A 23,981-nucleotide genomic window follows, 5' to 3' on the forward strand; every position below is an offset into this window, starting at 1 on the left:
ATCTTTAATCAGCAAGGTTAGAAGGCAGCCAAACATCTGGGCTGCCTGAGGTGCTCCTGCCTGGGGACAAGGCTGGTCTGCTGACTCGGACCTTCTCGGCTCCCCTTCCCTGGGGAGCCTGCTCCTTCCAGACATGGTACAAATAAAGATGACATTAACGTAGAGTCCAGGGTAAGGAGCTCCTCAGTGGGTGGGACAAGCACGTAGGCAGGTACATTACAGAAACTTGAGACACAAAAGCACTGGGCATACGAGGCAACCCGGAGAAGCAGAGGATGTTTTCAGTTGGCCAACAAAACCCACTTTAGGAGGATGCCACAGCCTGGGTGCACCTGGCATGTACCGAACATACTGCCCCCTGACTGCACGAGAACCCACTGCCGGGATGGCTCACGGTGGGACCCTCCCGCAGTGTAAAGGAGACGTGTACACACGGGGCATACCTGCCATACAACCACACAACCACACAACCACACAGGTCCCCAGGAACTGGGCTCCGGTTCTGGTTAGGGTGAGCAAAGACAGCTTTTTAGAAGTGATGCTGAGCTAGGCTTTACCATATAGAAATAAAAGGTCCAACTGCGTTCCATGAATTTGCTGACTTCCCAAGAACCCCAAGGGCAGGGTGGGAAGGGTGGGAAGAGGGGCAAAGGGTCCTGGGTGGTATACCCAGGATAGTTCTACTCAACTGTTTTTGCTATTAGGATGTGGGAAAAGATATCATTTGGGGAACAGGATTCAGCTGTTAAAAAAATTTTCGTACCTACTGCCCGAGGTTTTGGGCTGTCAGTGGAGGTGTTTTTGAGGAAGGAAGCAGGGAGTGGCAGGATCGAGGATTGGATGAAGGGAGAGACAGTGGGAAAGGGCAACCGGCTATGAAGTTACCCTAGGAGTGAGAGCACAGAGGGCATGACCCAGAGATGGGCAGAAAGGGGCGGGGGGGGGGGGAGGTGAGGGACGCAGGAGGCTGTGAACAAAGGTCAGCAGCAAGAGACTGGGGACTGGGTCATGCTGGGAGAGATCAAATGGGATGAGACCTCCCACAGAGGTCTGTTCCCTTCACACACACCCTCCTCCTGGAAGGACCCTGTGCCTCACAGCTGCTGTCCGTCCTTCCGGGAGAGGTGGGCGGGGGGACCCAAAAAAGGCTGGAAGAACAAGCACAATTATAAGAAATTGTGGAGTGGAGTAAGACGTGGAATGGGCAGCCAGCAGAGGAAACTGAGAAGGAACAGAAAAGTAGGAGGAAAACCAGGCTAGCTACTGCAGAAGGAACAGTTTCAAGATGGCAGATGCTGGGGAGAAGACAGGAGAGCTGTGGATGGAGGAAGGACTTGCTGATTCGGGACTGGCCTTGGCCAGACAGTTCAGCAGAGCACCGGAGATAGCAGCTGATTGTCAAAGGGGCACCTGTAGGGTTAGGATGACATGGAGCTAAGGGCAGTTCTGACAGTGAGGTGGATGCGGTCCTGGAGCCCCCGGTGCTCAGCAGACTCTTACCCAACACCCCCAAGGTCCCAGCCAGGAACTTTCTCGGGAAGGAAAAGTGACGGCTCACTCCTACAACAGCTAAAGCTTTTGGATACCTTCCTTCAGGGCCACATGATCAAACATTCTTTCTTTATACATCAGGCTACTTCTCTCTTGTTTGGAAACTCAATTATAATGAGGGATGCATGGGGAGAAAGAGAAGATAAAGATGGTATAAAGTGCACCCCTGGGGCATCTGTTCATATCGGTCTGGCCCTAACGCCCCCACACAGCTGGAAATAGCGTGATGGGACTTTCTAAAGAGAGGAGGGGCCAGCTCTTTCACACTACTGCTTTCTCCTTGGTGGGGTTCCCATTCCTGAGCTGGATGGAGTCCTATCTCTCTGCTGGGCACAGCATGTTTGAGTACAAAAGGCTTAAAAGCTCAGGTCTATGGCACAACTGTGGGAGACCACATTGTAAGTCTGTATTTAGTTACATCAGCGAGTCACTAACACAAACTTTTTCTGGGTATAACATTTACAGAAGAAGAGTGTCCTCTTCAGGAGAAAAAATTGTGGAATGGTGGGAAAGACACCTCAGGTGGTCCTGTTTGCCTCCCCCCCCCGCCCCGCCCACCTCCCCCAAAGCAAAATTCCACTGTCACTACAAGGGGCGCTCTACTCTGTTCCCCCACATCTCCACACCGTGCTAAAGCCTGAAATTACCTAAAATTAGTGAAAAGGAAGCTACAAAGCAGCTCCTAGTTATTAAAAGAAATGAGACATTTAAACATTTGCAGTTCTGTTTTTGTGAGAGAGAGAGTGTGTGTGTGTGTGTGTGAGCTAGGGGAGGGCAGAGGGAAGAGAGAGAGAGAATCCTCAAGCTGGGTCCATGCTCACCGCTGAGAGCCGGATGCAGGGTTCGATCTCACAATCCTGAGATCATGATCTGAGCTGAAATCAAGAGTGGGATGCTTAAAGGATGGAGCCACCCAGGCAGCCCAACATTTGCTGTTTTGATAGGAGATGGAAATAACACAAGATGAAGGCGGCAGGGAGACAGGGGGAGGGATGGGGCAGAAGAGGGGAGGTGATTTTCCGAGGGGCAAAGCTGCAGAGAGAGGAGACAAGGCTCAGGCCCTGTTGTTTCTTCTTCGCCGGCTGACGGGAGGTGGCTCTTGCCAGTGTCCAGACGCCCAGGCGATGGCTGTGTGTGATTCACGGAGAGGCCTTTGTTATTTTCAGCATGACCCACTAGTTCTCAAGATTCCGGAGTCCTGATACCACCCTGCTGGGAGCTCTCCATTCTGAAGAAGCAGACTAAATAAGCCCAATGAGCACTCCTTTGCATTTTGCTTTATTTGGTCACTTTCAACAAGTTGCGACTTTTCTGTTAGCATTTTCTGCCGCTTGGGCCCTGTTGATTTTGCCATTTCTCCCACCACCGGGGACTGTATTTTTTGGCTGCCTGATGAGAAACCAACTTTGCTGTAGCACCACCTCTCTCTCTGATCACTATCTCCTTTCCCTCAACAGGTAAACAGAGATGGTTGTGTGGAAAATACGTCTACTCGCAGTGGAGTGAAGACTCTGGCAAGGACTTCAGAATATGAAGAGAAAACTACATGTGGACAGAAGGTTCCCGTAAGCGGTGGGGGAGGACTCAAATGCTCTGTAGACAAGGAGATGCAAAACTAATGCTTCTTGTCCTCTTTGGGTGGGAAAGGAAGAAGGAGAGCCCACCTCCCTCCTCTGCATGACTCAATAAATGTGCCCTCACACGGCCTCGGCTCAGTCTATGTAAGTAAGTTCTCTCTCCTGTCAGATCACTAAACAGTGGAAAGCTAATCCATGTTATCACGTGGTAAGCTACTCTGGGTATGAAAATCAGTTGATAGCACAGAATGTATGAGAAATAAGGACAATGACCCTTTGTGTTCTGGGAGGGGGGGGAAAGCCTGCCTACAGCGAACTTGAGTAACCCCTCAGACTCTGAAATGAGAGCTGGACACACACACACACACACACACACACACACACACACACGCACACGCACAGAAATGTTTAGAAGGAATAACATAGAAATGTTAACCACAATTATCTCTGACTGGGTGACTTCTTTGGATCATCTTTAGTTTCTTCCTTTGCCACTTTTTTTTTTTTAAAGATTTTATTTATTTATTTGATAGAAATATAGCTAGAGAGGGAACACAAGCAGGGGGAGTGGGAGAGGGAGAAGCAGGCTTCCCGCGGAGCAGGGAGCCCGATGCGGGGCTCGATCCCAGGACCCTGGGATCATGACCTGAGCCGAAGGCAGACACTTAATGACTGAACCACCCAGGTACCCCTCTTTTGCCACTTTTTTTTATCTATACATATGTATTGCCATTTTAACTGGGAAAAAGAAAGTTAACTCTGCTTAAAAATCTGTTGAAAGCAGTAATTTCTTCCCCACTATGGGTACTCATCAAATTTTCTTTATGCCATCACACTCAATTTAGAACCTAGATTAGGTCTTGAATCTAAGCTGCCTCAGGGATTGAACCTCACACGCAGATGTGCTGGCCATCTCTGGAACCTCAGTTGCTACGGGGAATGGTAAACTGTGGGTGATATCTAAGCAAAAGAACCACTTACCTGAGATACTGAAGATGGTCTCGCATTTAACACTGCGGGGTTAAACTACATAGCCTATGGTCTCTTTCAAATCATTTTTTTTCTTTCAAGACTTTATTTAAATTCTAGTTAATTAACATATAGTGTAGTATTAGTTTCAGGCACAGAATTTAGTGATTCATCAGTTGCATATAATACCCAGCGCTCATTAAAATAGTGCCCTTCTTAATGCCCATTACTCACTTACCCCATCCCTCCGCCCACCTCCCCTCCAGAAACCCTGTTTGTTCCCTATAATTAAGAGTCTCTTATGGTCTTTCAAAACATTTAAATAATAGTATATTATGATAACATTGGTATCTGTAACAAGACAATAAATTGTGACCATGTGACTTTGTGTTAGCTCTCTTTGGAACAATAAAATTATGCCTTGGTAGGTAGCAAGCAGCTGTTTTAAGGGGCCTTTCTGATGTGAAAGTAACATAAAGCATCAGTAAGCCTATCACAAAATGATGTCCCAAACTTGTCACTGAATTTAGAGGGAATTTGAACAATCCATCATCTATTTACTTCATAAAATAAAGCCTCCCACGTTCTATGCAGAAAATACCATTTGGTTTCCTATTTTTCTTAAAAAGCAGTTTGTATATCATCTTTTCTATAATTTGCCAATCAACTACAATATTCTAAACTTAAATCAGAAAAGAGAATGTTAAAAAAATGAAAAGGCATATAAAAACAACAGCAAGCCTTCATAGGAAAATTGCACTGAGAGGCACTTAATGTAGGGTCAAGAACCAACCAAGGAAATTGAAAGGCTCAAGTGGTGTTGAAACGTCCACAGTAAGAGATTATTACTCACCCAAACACCCAGCACTGTGTTCCTACGCGTTTGCACTGTGTGTCAGTGAGGTAAGCATAGTACTGCCTGAAAGAACAAAGGTGGAATTCATTGAGAGCTTCTGGAAGACCAAGGAGTCGGTACAGAATTAAATCACTTTGACAGAGTAAATATAAAAGATGTTCCGTCTGGTTCTACACACTGCAGCTGCCTGGTCTACTTCTAGTCCAGGGAATAGGAAGCCAGTGCCTGCTGAAACATTCCTGTAAAAGGTTAAGAGTTCAGGCTGGGTTTGGAAGGAGAGAGCACGGTTTAAAGAGCCAATTATTCGCAAAGGCGGTTTTAATTCAGGGACAGAACGGGTGCTTCAAATCTCTCTGTGTGGAAGTGGTTCCAGAGGGTCATGTACACTGTCAGTCACAGTCTCCTCTGGCACTCTCCAGGACAAAGGTTGCTGATTGTAACCCAGGCAGGGCAGACACACATTTTTGGCTCTTAGGAACTGGAATGGGACCCCAGTGGCAGTTCACTGTGCACTGAATACCAACGATTTTGAATGCTACTGATGAGATCAGAAAAAAAGAGGCAATGATACAGAGTTGTAAGGCTTAGAGCAACACCGTCCAATAGATATGTAATACAAGCCACAAGTGTGATTTAAAATCTTCCCGCGGCCATGTTAAAGAAGTAAAAGGAACAGGTGATATTCATTCTAGTAACCTATGTTATTTAATCCAACATACTGAAAACAGCTATCATGAAGTATTTTACATTGTTTCTGCGCTAAGTCTAAAATTTGGTGTGTATTTGCCTCGTATAGCACATTTTAACGCAGACTAGTCACATTTTCACTGCTCGACCGCTACCCGTGTGAGCGGCTGCCGTTTAGCCCGGCACAAGCTTAGACCCTCAAAACTACTCCCAAACTCAATCCATCCCTTCAGAAGTAGAATCTGAAGCAGGAGCTCATCCTCTTTATGGGGGTCACAGACTCTGAGGATTTAATGAAGCCCATGATCAAGGCACATGAACACCCATACACACAAAATTTTGCATTAAGCCTCAGGGGATTCATGGATACCTGAAGGTCATCTACAAACTATCATCTCCTCACGCCAAAGGCCTGAGTGGAGAATTCTAGTCATAAAGAATTCAGTTCTACCTCTAACTTCACATTTTCATAACCTAATATGCTTTTACCAGTTTAGCGACTCTACCTTCCGATCGCACCCATCCCCTTAGACTGCACTTTATATTATCAGATTCAAAAAATGTTCAGTCAAACATCTTCTCAAAGCAAGAGAGTCGAATTGAAAGGGAAGAAAACGGAGATATGGTCTGTATGATTTATCCTGAAGCCTGAAGGTTTCCTCTCCTTTTAGGGGCCTGGCACCCACTCCTTGGAGCAGCTGTGTTAAAACCCACTAGGAGCACCTCCATCTTTCCAAGCAGCTTGTCACAGCGTCTTCTTACGCAGGAAATGCCTCGGGTTGGTATAAAAGCATAGGAAAAGTGGCTGATTTTTAAACAAAAAAAGAATCATGTAGAAACCCACAGGGTCCGGCAAAAATGTTAAGCTCTCAAAAAAACTCAAAATACTGGGCATTTAGTCTCCAGTTTTTGTTTTGAGATGTTTAACAATACTGAAATTTCATGATCAATCAGATGGGGTTTGTGCTTCTGTTTTATAAGAGATTTCTTTTCCCCGCATACTGACTTTGGTGATTATTCCTAATTTTATGAAGAAGCTGCTGCTAATCTTTCTTTAAGATAATTGTGAGCCTCAAATTAAATTAAATTTTAAATGAGAGAAGGAGGTTCCAATCCACAAAGGGAAAATAGCATATTTACAAGAAAATGACTTCAACAGGCCACTGGTCTGTGACATGTCAGAACGCTGCCTGCCTACCAACGCCTGGTTTCTCGTTTGGTTCATAATGAACACTAGAGATAGAATTTTGGGCCTCGACTCCACAGGGCTCAGTTGTATCTTATTTGGTTTGTTCAATCCAGGATCTGGGGGGAAATATATACAGATAGATGCAGATACATAAATATCTATAGAGATATATATTATATATAATACATCTATATACCTATGATGTTTGTTTCCTTTTTGTAATAATTAATGAGGACCAGAAGACATGCTGGCTGGAGTAAGGTTTGTTTGACCAAGAACACCCACTCTTCTTGGCAAGTGAGGCCCTCTGCTTATGTGGTATGCAAGCACACTAAAAATGGTGAATTAAGTTATCCCACAGAGTCTGGAAAGCTAACCCTTGTAACTGCTTAGTTTATATTTGAATCAACTGCGCAGATATCTTTGGTGTTACTTACTACTGTTTAATGCCGGTGCTCCAATGTTAATTGTAAAACCCAAATGCTCTAAGTAGGAAAAATTAAACAGATGAAACTATGTCTGTCTGATAGTCACTGGAATCAGTCTACATGAAGGGCAGTCTCCAAAGAACGCCTCACCTCTGGGGCCCCACCCAAATCGGGGGAACAATAGCATGAATATCCCAGCTACCCTCAGTTGTCCTGGAGGACGACAGGAAGGACACTGTTAAAAGGAGATTAACTGGCTCTAAAAGAGTGAATAAAGTATCATTATCATTCTAAAATAACGTCATGTATGACTTCTGATCCACCATTAAAACTTTCGTATTTTTTAATCACCTCATTTTAGAAAAAAAGCATCACTGCTACCCTTTTTTTTTATTTAAAGGATCTTAAACAGGGGTAAAAAAGGAACAGCAGTGGAGGATGATAAAAAGGTTTAAAGATAATGGTGTGTGTGGTGTTCTCACTTCGTGTGACTCAGGTCTGAGAGCAAAACATTTTCTTCATATTCAGATGTATACTCCTTTAATATTTTCAGGGAAAATCTGCTAGTTTACGTGACTTTCCTTATGCTGAACAGGAGAATACATAGCAGCTTAATGTGCTCAAATGACAAGTCAGGCTTGTATAGAATTACCTCACTGTGGGAGCCGTGATGCCACCAATAAAGAGAATTCTACACCAACTTAATGGATGACTGGCTTGGAACACAAAGATGTGTTTCAAGAAGAAGGTATTCAACTCAGTTAGCTGAAAAAGAAGGAGACATTAGTCAACTTGATACCGCATGCTAAGTGATAATAATATATTCCTTGTTATGGACACTCTTAAAAAAATAATTAGTATGTTCAAAGCATTTTCAGAAAATAGATGGGGTCTTCCAAGTTGCTACAGGAATAGTTGCTATTTTTAAACTAAGTAACAGCCAGTACAATATTGGCACCAACCAACTGGGGGTTACGGGGGAGGTGCTTGAGTGGGGGAAGGGGTATATGGTGGCATCAGCTGTCGTGTTTCCTGGGGCATGGCTGTCACTTGGGTCATGCATGATCTGCTGGAACAGTTGGGAGAGAGATGCTTGGAGAACAGCAGAAATCATGAAGACAAGTATTTGCCATGGAACACTTATGCAGTCTTACAGAAATCAGGCCAGGTCTAACAGATATAGGACTGTAGGAAAAGTGAGCTCTTTAATCACCAGAAGAAGCTTGAGAATGAGAAATGACTGGGAATGCATGTAGCATGTGCCTTGGTCAAAGGCAGCTCTTAAAGGTGGGTGTGAAGGGTTGGTTCAAGGTTTCGTCTACCGGCTGTGGTCCTTTCCTGTGAGGTGAGCATTCCGGTGCAGCTCATCACATGAGGCAGCACGGGGATGTGTTGCCTGCCAAGCCGGCCTGGGTGCATTTCCCATCCAGATTAAGCAAGGAGCGGAGATTAGGGAAGGTCACTGCTTGGAAAACATGGACCAGCAGGCTCATTTCAGTGACGTAAGACGTGTGTCTTTTCCCATAGCACTGATTTTAAGGGTATAAAATTAAAAAATGGTCCACTAATTACCACACACGTGGAAAGCTGGTTAGAGCTCGGTGCTCGTGCTCACCGGAAAGGTGTGCTCCGGGTAATGCTGCCCTTCCAGGAGCACAGTCTGCTATCTCTCCTGGGCAAATCCAAACTCCTGCTCAGTTCGTGGATTAAAGGAAAACCTACACCTTCCTGGATATTGCTTTCATGTGGTAAAACTTAATCCCCATCCATTTAAACTCCCATTTTTATACATACGGACTTCCCCAAACCACGGTGACTATTTTAAGTGTATTCACATACACTTCTGTATCCCTAAAGTCTATTTACTGAGATTAGCATTAGTATTCTCCACATGTGGACCGGGACGATCGTCTTAAAGGTGACACATGCTTATTTTTTGTTATGCGGAGAGTATTTTGTGCACGTGTTCAAAATATAATTTCTCTTCAGGCAAAAGCTAGTCTCCCAAAGTTGTAAAATAATTAACCTGGGGCAGGAGGATCAACACAAAAGGCTATCTCTAGAAAACAGAGATGTTTGGGAATCCTTTTCCAAGACCCTTGCCTGTCTCCATCATTTCAAGCACATGGTGGGCTGCGTGGAAGGAGACCTTCCCTCCACTGACAGCACCTTCCTGGAGGACCCAGGTCCCCAAAGTGCTCCAGTGCCCCACAGGTAGTCGAGGGCTTCTTTACTCGGCTCTCTACATATTACCCAGAGTGGTAACAGCTGAGGCACAATTTTAAAAATCAAACATTAAATTTGGAATGTAAGAAAAAGCCTTTGCATTTGTTCCTTTGGTCCTGCAAATGATCACTCCGAAAAGCTATCCAATGCCTAACTCCTTGGGTGACAGATGCTGACCAAAAGCTTCTTTTGGGGAATTTTAAGCTATTTCTTATTTGCAATTCAAAGAAAGATACTTGAAAATGTCTTCCCCAGGAAGCAAGACCTTAGGCGTGATAACACCATTTGGTTTAATTATTCTACATGTCAGCTGCAGGATCTTCGGTCTTCCGAACCAGCCAGCAGCAGCTAAGCAGTGTCAATTAGCATTAACTCTAAATTCCGGGATGATTCCTATTTTGCTTTTGTACTCTGCCCCCTCCCCCCGCCCCCACCGAGTTCTGGGCATCTGAAAAAATACCTGCCAGATGATCATGAAAAGGTATATTCCAGCCACTCTCTGAAATGAAGATTTGGGGTCAAACCATCGAACGTAGGTCCAACTAGCAGGAGTAAACTGGAGCACAGCTCTTTTGATTTTCCCAGTGGTGGTGTGGATGTCTCTGTAAGAAGAGAATGGCCCCAGTGAAAATCCGAAGAGATAAGGAAGAGAAGGAAGAAAAAAACAAAAAGACAAGAAAAAAATAAAAAAACCCGGCACTGACAGTTTTACAACGCATGCTCAGAACAAAAAGATTCCTGTCGAGTCGAACCGTCTCTCCAACAATGATCTCTCTATCCACACGAAGTGTGGAAAGCTGTGTACTCGATGGGGCATTTCAGGGATGACAGGCACTGGGTACAGGTCAGGTCACTGCAGAGCCAGGAGGGCCTTCACTTGTGAACGGGGGACAAAACAGGCTGAGGCATTCAGCCCCTGGAACCAGGCCGGGGAGAATGAGGGTGCCGGCAAGGAAAGGATCCCACCCGCTGTGCATCCCCCAAGTCAGGGCATTTTAGCCAAACAGACAACTTGCTCCGTACTCTGAGGTCACCCACACCATTTCTTCATCCTACGTGTTCCTAAGATAAGCGAGCAGCTGGGGATGACAAACAGCGATTTTTAACCTTCCTTAGTTTTAATCCTAGAAATCACTCAGTTAAAAACTTCAAACTCCCATGACAGAACAGGTCAGGCTTTTTATTCTTGTGAGAGAAGAGGTGAGGGTTTGTTCCTTCATTCATTCACCTAACGCATCAATAAGCATGTACTGAGAAAATCTCGGGGCGCCTAGGTGGCTCAGTCAGCCAAGCATCTGGTCATGATCCTGGAGTCCTGAGATCGAGTCCCACATCGGGCTCCTTGCTCATCAGGGGAGCCTGCTTCTCCCTCTGCCTGCTGCTCCCCCTGCTTGTGCTCGCTCTCTCCCTGACAAATAAATAAATAAAATCTTAAAAAAAAAAGGAAATCTCGCAGCAAGAAGATCTGAGGCACGAAAGCAACAACAACAAAAAAACAGAGATTATCCAAAGATAAACAAAAACTATGAAGGACCTATATTTAAAAAAAAAAAAGCCAACTATATGGAAAGAGGAAGAGGAATCTGGGAACAAAGAGAGGGACACAGTGGGATTAAGTAGTGGAATGCTTAATACAGGTCTTTCTCAATTTACGACGGAGTTCTGTCCTGAAAGACCCGTCATAAATTGGAAATATCATAAGATGAAAATGCACTTAACACACCTAACCTACCAAACATCATAGTTTAGTTCAGCCCACCTTAAACTTGCTCTGAACACTTATATTTGTCTATGGCAGTTGGGCAAAAATCTAACACAAAGCCTCTTTGATAATAAAGTGTTGAGTATCTCATGTAACTTATGGAATACTGTACTGAAAGTGGAAAAACCATGGTTGTCTGGGTGCAGAATGGTTGTGAGTATCTCGGTTGTTTACCCTCATGATCGCCTGGCTGACCAGGAGCTGTGCTACCACCACCCAGCATCGTGAGAGGGGGTCCTACTTGCAGCCCTAGCCCGAGAGAAGATCCAAATTCAAAACTCAAAGTATCATTTCTACTTTCACACTACTGTAAAGTCAAAAATCATGAAGTCAAACCATCGTAGGTCAGGATTGTCTGTAAAGAGGCCACTTCAACTTTATGTTAATTTATATATTTGACATTAACATAAAAAAATACACCAGTGGGATTTCTGCTTATTAGTTGGGCTTGTGTTCTGGTAAACTGACAAAACGACTCTCAAGTTGAATCTAAAGCATAAATGTATGAAAACCGGGAAGCGTTATGGCAGTGTGTAAAGACCCAGGCAGCCTGACGTAAAATCAGACTCAGCTGCTTGCTACCTGTGTGTCCTTAGGCAAAGTACTAAACCTAGTTCTCACTGTTGCTGTCCCTAGAAGGAAGAGAGAAGTAGTGTCAATCCCTAGGACTGAGGTCAGGCTCAAATGAGAAAGCTTGCTTACAGCACCATCTGGCACAGCTATGGTTTTTGTTCCGTTATATACAGTCTTAACTATATTAAAAAGTGTGTTTTCAAGCCAGTACCCGAAGAAAGGGTTACTTAAGAAGGAGTGGGGAAAACTGTTGAATCAATTGCAAAAACACTATGAAATTCTTCCCTCACACCATATACCAAATTAAGTTTGAGAAAGAGTAAGTAAGTTACTCATAATAAAAAACCAAACCATGAAGAACTGGAAGAAAAATACAGGTCAACATTTACCTAAACAAAAAGACTAAAAGTTTTTGAAGTTTAAACAGAGTACCTACCACAAAGAAAATTAAAACTGGATGACAAAATGGAAAATGAAGTCACATTTATGAGAGTGTTAATACCCTTAACCTAAAAAAAGCACTAATAAAAAGAGAGAAAACCTAATAGACATAGCCCAGAAATTCAGTATCTCACAATTCTATGTGGGATAACACTGAAGAAGGATTAAAGGTAAAATTCAAAGGAACAGTGAAATGGACACATACATACATTAGTGAACATGGGTGAGAATATAAATGGGTATAAATAAATCTATTTACAGAAAAAAAGTCAGAAATTTACACAAAGATATATGTTCAAGAATGTTCGCTCTAGCTTTCTTCATAAAACTGAAAACTTTGAAACAACTAAATGACCACAAAAGGGAACTGGTTAAATACCTCATGATTTATTCATAGGATGAGATCTGAAGAAGCCCTTAAAATCATGGTTTAGGGGACTAACGATGTGGGAAAATGCTTTTTTGTTTGATAAATAAATGAAGGTGAAAACACAATAAAAACAACTACTTTCATGATCACTTTCCCTCCTTGTCAGCGGCACAGTTCCTGTGACCGTCAAATTGAGGAGCGAGTTCAGGGGAGCAGGCTGAGCCATGACAGAAAGTGGGCGCTGTCTCCCATGGTGGCACAGAGGAGGGACGTGCGACTTGGATCAGAGAGTCAGAGACAACTACCTGGAGAGGTATCAAGGGAGTGGACGTAGGAAAGGAGAGGACCCATCACCCCGGCACATGGGGACACAGGTCAAACCCAAGTCCAGAGGCACACGTGCTCGGGCTCAGAACCTCAGGTGCCCCAGAGGGCCTGTAGAAAAGGAGCGGACCTGCCCAGCGCCCTCTGTGCACTTTGTCCTAAACACCATGAGAAGCCATCACAGAGGAATGACACAATGAATCTGACGTTCTGAAAAAGATCGCTCGGAGGGGGTAACCGGGGAACAGGGGGCCAATTAATCCAGTGATGGCAGGGTGAATGCAGGCTGAGGCATTAAGCATAAAAATAAAATGGATGGGAGAAAATCATAAATGATTTGGCAGTTTTCTGGATGAATGCCTGGAATTAGGTCTATAATCGCTCATGAGTTTCGATTACTAACGTGCAATTAATTTCTTATCATCCAAGACCGTACTGAAGTTGCACGCTCCTAACTTGGTGAAGGGCGCATTGTGAAACCCTGTGACTCGTGTCCAGAAAGAAGGCCACTCACTTGAAGCTGGCCCAGTGGTAGGTCCTCATCTCCAGAAAGCGGCAAACGACCATGCCCAGCCAGATGCCGCCGCCATTGCACAGCAGGATGTCCAGGATGACCTGATCCCACCAGCACTCGGCGAAATTGGGCAGCAGGTGCATGAAGAAGAGCTGAGAAACACAAGAGACCATGGTTTTAAAAACAAAACTGCAGAACGATAGAGTTCCTTTGACGAACATATTCCATTAGGAAGAGTTGTTGACGTGTCAGGTTTTCCTGACGTATGAACGGAATAAATAAAAACAATGTCTGTGATTAGGTTTGTGTTTTTATGCTGTGGACGGTTTACAAATATTATGAATCCAAACAGTTCCTTTTTTTTTTTTTTTTTTGTAAATAGGGCTTTAAAGAAATGATAACTGCTCCTGAAAAAATACCACTGATGAACGACCTTGGCCAAGGACGACAAGACAAGGATCTGGGAGGGGGGAGGAGAGAAGTCTTCATGCCCGCCAACAGAGCGCTGGCATAATCCTCAAAACCAGCAGCTTGACAGTTCAAGCCGCGCATTTTAGAAATATTCCATAGATATTTAGGTAAAACAGCGAGGAAACTGCAAAAGTAGAAAGGTTAGGTTTTGATGGCATGTTTTAGGAAACCCATAGCTTAACAGAAAGCCTTTCGATAACCGATTCGCAATCGTAATCTTATTAAAAGTGCTTATGGTGCACAAGGGGTGAGGCAAAATAAAGTCAAGTTTCTTGATCTCAAGGGCAGGAGTCAGACGTTTATCTAGGACCACAAAATAAGGTAGCCTGTGGCAAATGTTTCCATGGTGACATAAACAGAGCATGGTGGGGACAAAAGGAAGATTCATTCTGACAGATGGCAACTAGAGCACGACATACTGCACTGGAACCGTTAAGGACAGGAATGACTGTTTTCAGGAGATGGGAGATGAAGACTGAGGACATTCCAGAACGGAGGAACAGCAGGATGAAGGGAGGGGGAAGGAGACAGAAATCTCCTACGGAAATGGCTCTGTCCAGATCAAAGAGCGGATCAGCCGCGTCCAGAGCAGCATGCCCTGCTGCGTGAAGGCCCATTTTAAGAAGGTCTGACATGACGAAGACCGCGCCTGGGCATTTTCTGGAAAGAGGCAACCTCTGAAGTCATATGATCAATACTGCGAAGTAAAACTGTTTATGAAAGCATTCCAGAGAGGGAAAGCAATGCAAACATCTGAGGAGTCTGCCTGCTTGGCCTGCCAGCCAGTGAGAAGACGGAGCGCAGCGGCTGGTCACGAAGGTGGGGGGCTGCACTCCTCTCCGAGGCGAGCCAGGCCCAGCCCCTGAAGTGTATTCCCAGGTTCCCAGCCATGGCACGGAGCACTGACTGTTGCTTTACACAAGGAAGAGGGACTCGTCAACAGAAGCCGATGACACACATTTGCTGACATGAGACTATGCAAGGGGAGCGGGATGTGGAGGACAGGCTTCGGCCTCAAGAGCTTTCCTGGAAAGTACCAGATACTGGGGGCGAGACACGCCGTCCAGATGAATGCCTGGAACCAGGGATGGGACACGGTAAAAGAGCAGGAACGTGGGCTGCCCATCCAGAGCAGAGCACGTCCTGGCTCACCTAACGAAGCAAGGTGCTGGGCTCTGGCCCTCTGGTCTGTCCAGACCTGCAGGAGGAGACACTGCATAGGGCTGGATTCATTCACTCACTCACCAGGAATCTGGGGAGCACCTGCCACTTGTGAGGCACAGTATTGGGACGATGTGGACACGGGCCCGGCCCTCTCGAGGCCTAACACTTGGCAGCAAAGAGACACTATAAGCATCTAAAATGTGACGACCGTCTCAAAGGAGAAGGGCCAGGTGCTCCATTTGCAGGTGTACAACGTGGAGCGCAACCAGCTCAGGGAGCAGGGAAAGGAGGAAGAGCCTGCAGGTGGGCTCTGGGGTAGGAAAAGACACGGAATCTTTAACACGAGGAAAGCAAAGATGGCTGGATTACAGAACCACAGGATGGGAAGGGTCCCGAGCAGACAGGGGAGGTGGGCCGTGGCCGGTTAACACTGGGCCTCGCAGGCTGGTCCAGAAGTTTGGATTTTGGATAAACACTACAAGATTTCAGTTGAAGAAGGATGTAACCAGATCGAGAGGTGAAAAAAGATCGCTTTGGGAAGAGACAGTGAAGGGAGGAGGTGAGTAGTTCAGCCAGGAGAGGACAGGAGGTTAGATACACATCGAGCAGTGGCGTGAAAGATGTGCATGCAGCAGCACTGCTTACGAGAGTTGAGAGGCAACTGAGGAGCAGGGAAGGAAGGCACGGGGCCATCTGTAGTATGAGGGGAGAGAAGCAGGCAGGCCGAGAAAGGCCCGGAGCCTGGCCCAGGGTCCCACAGCAGCGAGGTTAGGAAGATGCCTGGAATTCCAAGAGGAACGTGGTGGGACAGCAGGAACGTGGGCTGCACACCTGGAATCAAGCACAGCTGGAGTCCGATCCTGGCTCACCTCATGAAGCAAGGCTCTGGTTCCTTCCTCTGTCCACTGGGGATATACTCAGCCTTTTCGGTTTATGGTGAGGATTTAGGATAATACATGTACAGTGTTGGGTACTGTTGTGGGTTGAATTGTGTCCCCTCAAAAGCCACATGTTGAACCCCTAACCTCCAGGCCCTCATGATGTGAACTCAATTTGGAAAGAGAGTTGCTGCAGATGTCATTAGTAAAGATGAGGTCATCCCGGAATAGGGTGGGCCTCTAATCCAGTGTGATTGGCGTCCTTACAAAAAGAACGCCACAGTGAATGCACACAGGGAAAACCCCATTCGAAGGCGAAGGCAGAGACTGGGGTGATGCACCTACAAGCCAAGAAATGCCAAAGATGGCCAGCAAGTCATAAGAAGCTGAGAGGCCTGCGCCACATTCTCCTTCACAGGCCTCAGGACACCAATCCTGCCAACACCTTGAACTCAGACTTCTAGCCCCCAGGGCTATAAGAAGCACATTAACAGAAGCCTGATGTGGCTGGCATGCTTCCCTAAGTTAGGGTCAAGACAACAGTTGTCATCGGGTGCCCGGGTGGCTCAGTTGGTTAAGCGACTGCCTTCGGCTCAGGTCATGATCCTGGAGTCCCGGGATCGAGTCCCACATCGGGCTCCCTGCTCAGCGGGGAGTCGGCTTCTCCCTCTGACCCTCTTCCCTCTCGTGCTCTCTATCTCTCATTCTCTCTCTCTCAAATAAATAAATAAAATCTTTAAAAAAAAAAAAAGACAACAGTTGTCATCAAGAAATATACTGTACACATGGCCAAATTTTGTTCCCTGGGAGTGATTAACTAAGAATAATATCATAACTGAATGATAAATGAGTAAGTCCCCCAAATTTCATGTTCCTAATAGTTTTTCAAGACTATATCTCTTTCAGGAGAACCTGGGTGGCTCAGTCAGTTAAACATCTGCCTTTGACTCAGGTTATGATCCCGGGTCCTAGGATTGAGTCCCACATCGGGCTCCCTGCTCAGCCTAGAGCCTGCTTCTCCCTCTCCCTCTGCCTGCCACTCCCCCTGCTTGTGCTCTCTCTGTCAAATAAATAAATAAAATCTTAAAAAAAAAAAAGACTATTTCTTTCATTCATTAAATGAGACAAACCTGACTACTGAGATATTAGAGCTATATCAGGAATCCATTTTTCAGCTACAAAATATCCTGGATGCTCTTGTAATCCCTAAACACCATAATTCTATTTATCTCAAACTGGAAACTAGCTGGTGAGAAACCTACTTATTTACTTCTAAGCAGATCTCGTTATCATGTATTTGTCTCACTGGGGATTTTAACTTCATTCTTTTTGCTTCATTTCATTTGTTTCTCTTTAAGACTTGTGAGACAAGAGACACGTTTTAAATTAATAAGGAATTTGCACCCCGCCCCCTACCAAAGGCATAAAATATTCCCAGGGGGTGGTTTAAACACAGCTTGTGCCACAGAGGTTGGAGAATGGATTAACTGCCTGTTAATGGACAGACTACCTTCCTCCTACATGTAAACTGACTGATCACAGCCCCTTCTTACCTCAGTTAGCTCCCAGGTAATACTGATTGTCCAGCAGAGACCATAACTACGGATCAACAAGGCCTTCATGGCCCAGCCCCAGAAATGTCCAAACGCAAATATATCAAAGTGGCTGATAATCCTCTCCCAGGTGATAACGTGACAGTTGACAGCGTACTCCTATTCAAAATAAAAAGGGAAATAGTTAATGGATACTCTCAAAATCAATTTTCTTCCAGGATCCTGACAATAAATGAAAAGAACTGATATGACCTTGACAACTAATACCTGTCCTGCCCCCCCACACCCCAAAGCTTTAATAAATGAACATCCTCTAGGAAAAATGGACAAATATTAAAGTTTATGAATCAGAACTGCTTTGCTCTGAATTGCAGAAATTTGATTAAAATGGGAAGCAAAATAATTTTACAAAGGCTTATTAACCTGTCTTAAAGAAGCAGAATCACACAGCCCATGTTACCTGACCGTACGGCAACTATGTTAAAGCCAGTGATAAGAACATAAATAGAATCCCAATTAATAAAGAATAAGTAGAATCCCAATAAGTTGGAAATGTATGTATGTATGTATGTATGTATGTATTTATTTATTTATTTGACAGAGTGAGACACAGAGAGAGAGGGAACATAAGCAGGGGGAGTGGGAGAGGGAGAAGCAGGCTTCCCACTGAGCAGGGAGCCCGATGCAGGGCTCGATCCCAGGACCCTGGAACCATGACCTGAGCCGAAGGCAGATGCTTAATGACTGAACCACCCAGGCGCCCCTCGGTTTGGAAATTTTTTTTTTAAAGATTTGATTTATTTATTTGAGAGAGAGAGAGAGAGAGAGAGAAACAGCATGAGAGGGGAGAAGGTCAGAGGGAGAAGCAGGCTCCCCGCTGAGCCGGGAGCCCAACGTGGGACTCGATCCCAGGACTCCGGGATCATGACCTGAGCCGAAGGCAGTCGCTTAACCAACTGAGCCACCCAGGCACCCTCGGTTTGGAAATTTAAAAACACATCTAAATATCATGGTGTAGAGAAGGAATCAGAATAGAAATGTAAAATACAGTCAGTATTAAATAGTAATGAAAATACTATATATATGAATGATGGGATGAAGCTAAGTAGAACTCAGGAAAACATAAAGCCTTAAGTATTTGTCAGAAAAGAGGAAAAGCTAAAGCATCCAATTTCAGAAATTAGAAGGAAAAAGAATAAACCTCCCATCCCCGAATGTTATCACATGCTACATAATGTAAATATTTAAAATGACAAAGCTGGGCGCCTGGGTGGCTCAGTCAGTTAAGCGTCTGCCTTTGGCTCAGGTTCTGGGTTCGAGCCTTGCATCAGGCTCCCTGCTCAGCGGGGAGCCTGCTTCTCCCTCTGTCTGTCGCTCCCCCTGCTTGTGTGCATGCTCTCTCTCTCTCAAATAAATAAAATCTTTTAAAAACAAATAAATAATAAAAATGACAAAGCTTTTAAGACTTTTGGTTTTGTTTCTAATATCTGTTTTTAATATGACATATTTTAAAGAAATTTTAAATCAACATCCTTATATTTCTGTATTTATTAAGAAAGTGATTGTCATATGACAATGTAAAATATTTCTCGAACCTCTCCATTTAACATTCTTTCTTCCCAAAATTAATCTGATAGGATGGAGTAAGATTTGGAAAACAGCCACCTATTATCAGCCAGTTGAAAGTATTCCTGTAAAGTATTAATATTTTTAAATTCCAGAAATGATGCCTCTTAAGGGAGCAAAAGAGCAATGTGGTACTCCTTCCTCTTCCAAAACCCACCACCATTAGATTTCTGAAGCCTTTCTCAGATCCATTTGGTACGTTTCGATTTGCAAAGCTGAAAGGACATTTTAAAAAACTGTATTTTTTCAGAAACGTTATGATATGATATTATGACACGTAAGTGGGAAATGTGGAAAGAAAAGGAAAAGATTCAATAGGGAGAAGTCAAGACAAGACTTAGAACAAACAACTGCACTGCACTGTAGTAAGAGGAAAATTCTCATCCAGAGTCTGGAACAACATGCGCCCGTCGCAGGCATCAGAGACGATGGAGAGAAATACCCCGAAGCTGAAGCAGCTCCGTGAGGTTCAGGAAGAGCCGAAAGGCCCCATCAACCCAAATTCCTCGACCACCCCATCCTCTTATTTACACTGGACACACTGCACAGGGTGAGAAGAGAGAGCTGAGTTCTGTTTTCAGATGGCTGCTCTTCAAGTCATCGTGGGCTGAAGATGACTTTGGGGGCCCTTCGACTCTCTGTGAGAATATTTCTAGGCTTCAACACAGGCAAAGGCACTTTGAAAGTCACAGAGAGCCAAACATAACTCTTAGCATTATAATTATTAATGCACAGATCTGCCAGTGATCACATCAGGAAGATCTCTGAGGTCCTGGTCGTGGGAGGAAGACGGACCCTGCAGTTTAATGCCGCTAGGGAGCCGAGTGCAGGCACAACTCTGGGCAGCAAGGGGAAGGGGCATTAAATGAGGGAATCCCCGAGCCAGGGGGGCAAGGAGGGGAAGGCGTGAGCACATGAGTGAACGGTAGGTAAAGACAAATTGCACCCACCTCTCTAACTGGTCGCACGTCTGATCTTGGTGCCTCCACCTTCTTCCTCGCTTGCCCAACACTTAACCAAATACCAAGTCCTATTCATTGGGCTCGGTCAGTTTACTTTGTGATACAATCCCCTTTGCTCAAAAACCCAAGAAAACAGTGGAGGAAAGTATCATATACCTGGAACACCTTTCTCCCAATCTCTGTTTCATAAGGCTCCCGTGAGGGTCAAAGCACTGTCACTGCTGGAACTATGTACTTATGGCACAGTCCCAAGGAAAAGGGTAGGTCCTGAAATCAGAGGGATCTCACCAGCTTTGTGCTTTGAATGAGATATTTATCCATTTTTAAATTTCCATTTCCTCCTTGATAAAATGGGGGATATTAATGCCTAGCATGCATGTGTGAGGCTTACACAGAATATACGTAAGTGCTGGCAGAACAGACAACCCACAGTTGGTAACTGCCACCACCCTCACCATACCCATCACTATCATTATCACCATCAGTAGAAGCTCCAAGTCACCCCACGCCACTCTGTTCCTTAAAGTAAGAAACTCCCGGACAGACTTTTCTTCCTGAGACTTTCAAATAATTTTTGGCACTCTTATTTCTGCCTTTAGCATGTCCTTTATAAAGTTAAAGATAAAATGTTGAAACACCATTCAAGAAGGGTCTGACCAATCTCAACTCCACTAGGACAATCACTTCTTGGACCTTTTATTAAGTCCCTTTGTATTGTTTCTTTTTTTTTTTTTTTTTAAGATCTTATTTATTTATTTTGAGAGAGAGAGAGAGAGAGAGAGAGAGAACACGAGCAGGGGGAGGGTCTGAGACAGAGAGAGAGACAGAGAGAAGCAGACTTCCCACCGAGCAGGGAGCCCAATACCTGGCTCGATCCCAGGACCCTGGGATCATGACCTGAGCTGAAGGCAGAGGCTCAACCGACTGAGCCACCCAGGTGCCCCTTTGTATTGTTTCTTAAACAAGGCCCTGCCTATGGCCCAGATGCCTGTTCTCCTTTTCTGAGCATTGCTAGGTTTTTCCTTCAGTCTGTACCAAATGTTAGGTATTATTTAAAAAAATATATTAAAAAGGAAAGAAACAGCATTAGAGTATAAAATAGTCTCTTCCCTGAAAATGAAGTTCAGAGAAGCTTTACCCAAGAATAAAATTATTTTTGTGGGTTAAGAAAAATAATGAACGAAATGGCCTGGATCATTCACATCGGCCCCTTCATGGAGAAGGATCATGGCTTCGGGGCCAGAGTGGGGAGCAGAGGTGTTGAGGGCCACACTGCTAGAGTGGCGGTCACCGCCATCACTGAGGATCTGCCATGTGCAAGGTGCCGGGCTAGGCCTCGGAGATAAGGTTACTTTGTTTAGTTCACAGTAAAACTCCCCAAATAAGTACTATTATTTCACTTTACAAAGAAAGGAAGAAGCTAGCCAACAAGTACATTGCCCAAAGTCTTACAGCTAACAAGTGACAGAGGCAGAATTCACACCCAAGGTTGTCTGACGATAACAGTCACCCTCTTCCCACCATCCCCCTTCGCTCCAAGAGGGGATATCATTTCCCTGGACCCTATCACTCATGGAAACCACACACCTCACCTTCCCAGAGACCCGGCTTTTACATTATCTACATGGGAAATATGCAGAAGTAACAATTTAGAACTTCACTTTAGTGAAGCCGACTATCTCTTATACCCAAGAGTCTACTGATTTCTCTGAGAGACCATGGACAAGTACATACCATGATGTCTGCTTCCCTCGTGGCGTATCGAAGATTTGGATCCAGCCAGTACATCAGGGATTTAACCTGATCAAAGTTCAGGAAGAGGAGGAATACCAGGAAAAGGAAGTAGAGCACACTGAGTCCTGAGGGAAACAAAACATCCCCACATTTAGGAGAGATCTGGGGGTCAGACGCACAACACATGAGAGACTCAAGTCAGACATGGATATTGCAGTGAGTGTCGAGATCCCTGTTACAGTCTGGCAGTTCCTTTGATGAGCGAGTCTGATACACCATCCCAATTCACACTGGGAGGGTTGGTAATACTCTCTGAGAAAACGATGCTCGAGTTGAGTCTTGAAGGACCGGCCAAAATTCAGGTAGAGAAAAGGCATCCAGGTAAGCCCGTGACATCAGAAGCAGAAAGGGGAAGGGAGCACAGTAGCCCTGAGGTGAAAGGGCTTGGGGGCCATGGGAAAGATCTCAGATTTTACCATAAATCAAACAAAGAGCACGTGACAGGCTTTAAGCGGGGGAATAAGATGATCTGGGTAACGCTCTTACAAAGTGGGCTCCGGCTGCTGTGTGGAGAGTGGAGGGAGGTGGGCAAGCCGGTTATGGACAGCCCAGTCAGGGGGCAACATCAGCAGAGACAGGTGTGAAGGGCCGAGAGGTGGCCCAGGGCTACACATCCACGTCTTGTCAGCCCTTGTGGGCATTACGTTCCTGTCGCATCATAGCAGAATCGGTATCCTAATAATCACCCCACATCGTTCAAAAATAATCATCTGCTTTTAAAACAGCAAAAGCCTTTTGGAAAGATTTGGAAACCAACCACCAGTGGCTCTATCACTTCTCTTTCTCTCGAACCTGCTAGAATTAAAACATTTGTGTAGGACACTTAGACACTGTGATACAAATGACCTTGGATCACAGCACTCCGTGTGAACTTGGCTCAGCCCTAATCTCCCATGAGCTGCTCCAGAGGAGACAGTGTCCATGGCTGGACTGAAATCCCCTGGAACATCTACAGCGCCAAGCCTTCCAAAAAGGCCTCTCCCTGTCCTCAGGGAGCTCAGGGGACTTGAGCACAGCATGGCTGACCTGGTTGTGCACCCCAGGGCCCCAGGGGCACACACGTTAGTATAAGGACCTCCGCATGTTTATTACCAGCTGCTTTTATAAATTTCCATCTCAAACGCCCACCACTACACCTTTTTGTTATATTCTTATTTTATTATAATTTTATTATTTTATTATATTCTTATTTTATTATAATCTTTTCAAAATAATTATTTTAAGACAGAAAGAAACCATCTGTGTGGATCAGGGCTTCTTAAACTGGAATTCATGGTTGAGCTTCGAAGTCCCTGAAGCCCCAGATGTAAAATGCACAAATGTGTGTGTGCGTGCACACTGAGAAAGGATTAGTTCTCATCAGATTATCAAAGGGCTTCATGATCCCAAAAAGATCCCAGGTAAGATTATATAATTACCGATAATGGATCATCTGAAATAAGAAAAACTCAAATGTAGCCAACACCCTGAAAATAAATCATAATTTCAAGCAGCAACATTAAGTCCATGAGACGTTAAGTATGATGCAACCAGGACAATCTATTTAAAAATGAAAATGAATCATGTCACTTTTCTGTGAAAAATCCTCCCGGGACTTCCCACTGTCCTTCCTGTCTGTGCCCCTTACGGGCCCACACGCCCAGTGGGGCTCTGTCCCTGCCCGACTCTGGCCTCTCTCTTACTACTCCCCTAGGGCCTGCTCGGCTCCACCACACTGGCCTGCAACACACCGTGCTCTTTCTGGCTGGGGACCATTTTAGGAGCCCTTCCCTTTGCCTGGCTTCCAGCGACCCCAATCCCTGCCAGATCCTACTTTGCACAAGCACGTTTCTGTGAAGCATTCTTTCACAGAAGCGAAGTATGGAATTGGGCATGGAACTGTACCCAATTCCCAAAAGTAAAAGGCTATTAAGTTTTACTGCAAAACTGCTACAGTGATATATAGAAAATGGATTTTAAGTACAATATATTTCTAAATCCACTAATGGGTAACTCACCAAAAACCATTCTCCATAAGGCCGGATGAGGTCGAGTAAATGGGCCTGCAGAGGGAAAATGTAAGGTTA

The 23,981-nt window shown here is 44.9% G+C and overlaps 1 protein-coding gene across 1 annotated transcript in view; it reads right to left on the minus strand.

Moving 5' to 3' along the window:
* Positions 1 to 23,981, minus strand: part of PTDSS1 (phosphatidylserine synthase 1) — a 62,865-nt gene that overhangs the window by 14,275 nt on the left and 24,609 nt on the right. Inside the window, exons 3-9 of the mRNA XM_028109471.2 lie at positions 23,913 to 23,957; positions 21,856 to 21,980; positions 17,534 to 17,692; positions 13,468 to 13,619; positions 9,944 to 10,085; positions 7,910 to 8,022; positions 4,951 to 5,016 (exon numbers count right to left, since the gene is read on the minus strand). Coding sequence (XP_027965272.1) covers positions 4,951 to 5,016; positions 7,910 to 8,022; positions 9,944 to 10,085; positions 13,468 to 13,619; positions 17,534 to 17,692; positions 21,856 to 21,980; positions 23,913 to 23,957 — 802 coding nt within the window. The remainder of the gene's footprint in view (positions 1 to 4,950; positions 5,017 to 7,909; positions 8,023 to 9,943; positions 10,086 to 13,467; positions 13,620 to 17,533; positions 17,693 to 21,855; positions 21,981 to 23,912; positions 23,958 to 23,981) is intronic.

Source organism: Eumetopias jubatus, unplaced genomic scaffold (assembly GCF_037043125.1).
Source record: "Eumetopias jubatus isolate StellerSeaLion01/CBP00866 unplaced genomic scaffold, mEumJub1_p1.0 scaffold_4, whole genome shotgun sequence".
Classification (NCBI taxonomy): Eukaryota; Metazoa; Chordata; class Mammalia; order Carnivora; family Otariidae; genus Eumetopias; species Eumetopias jubatus.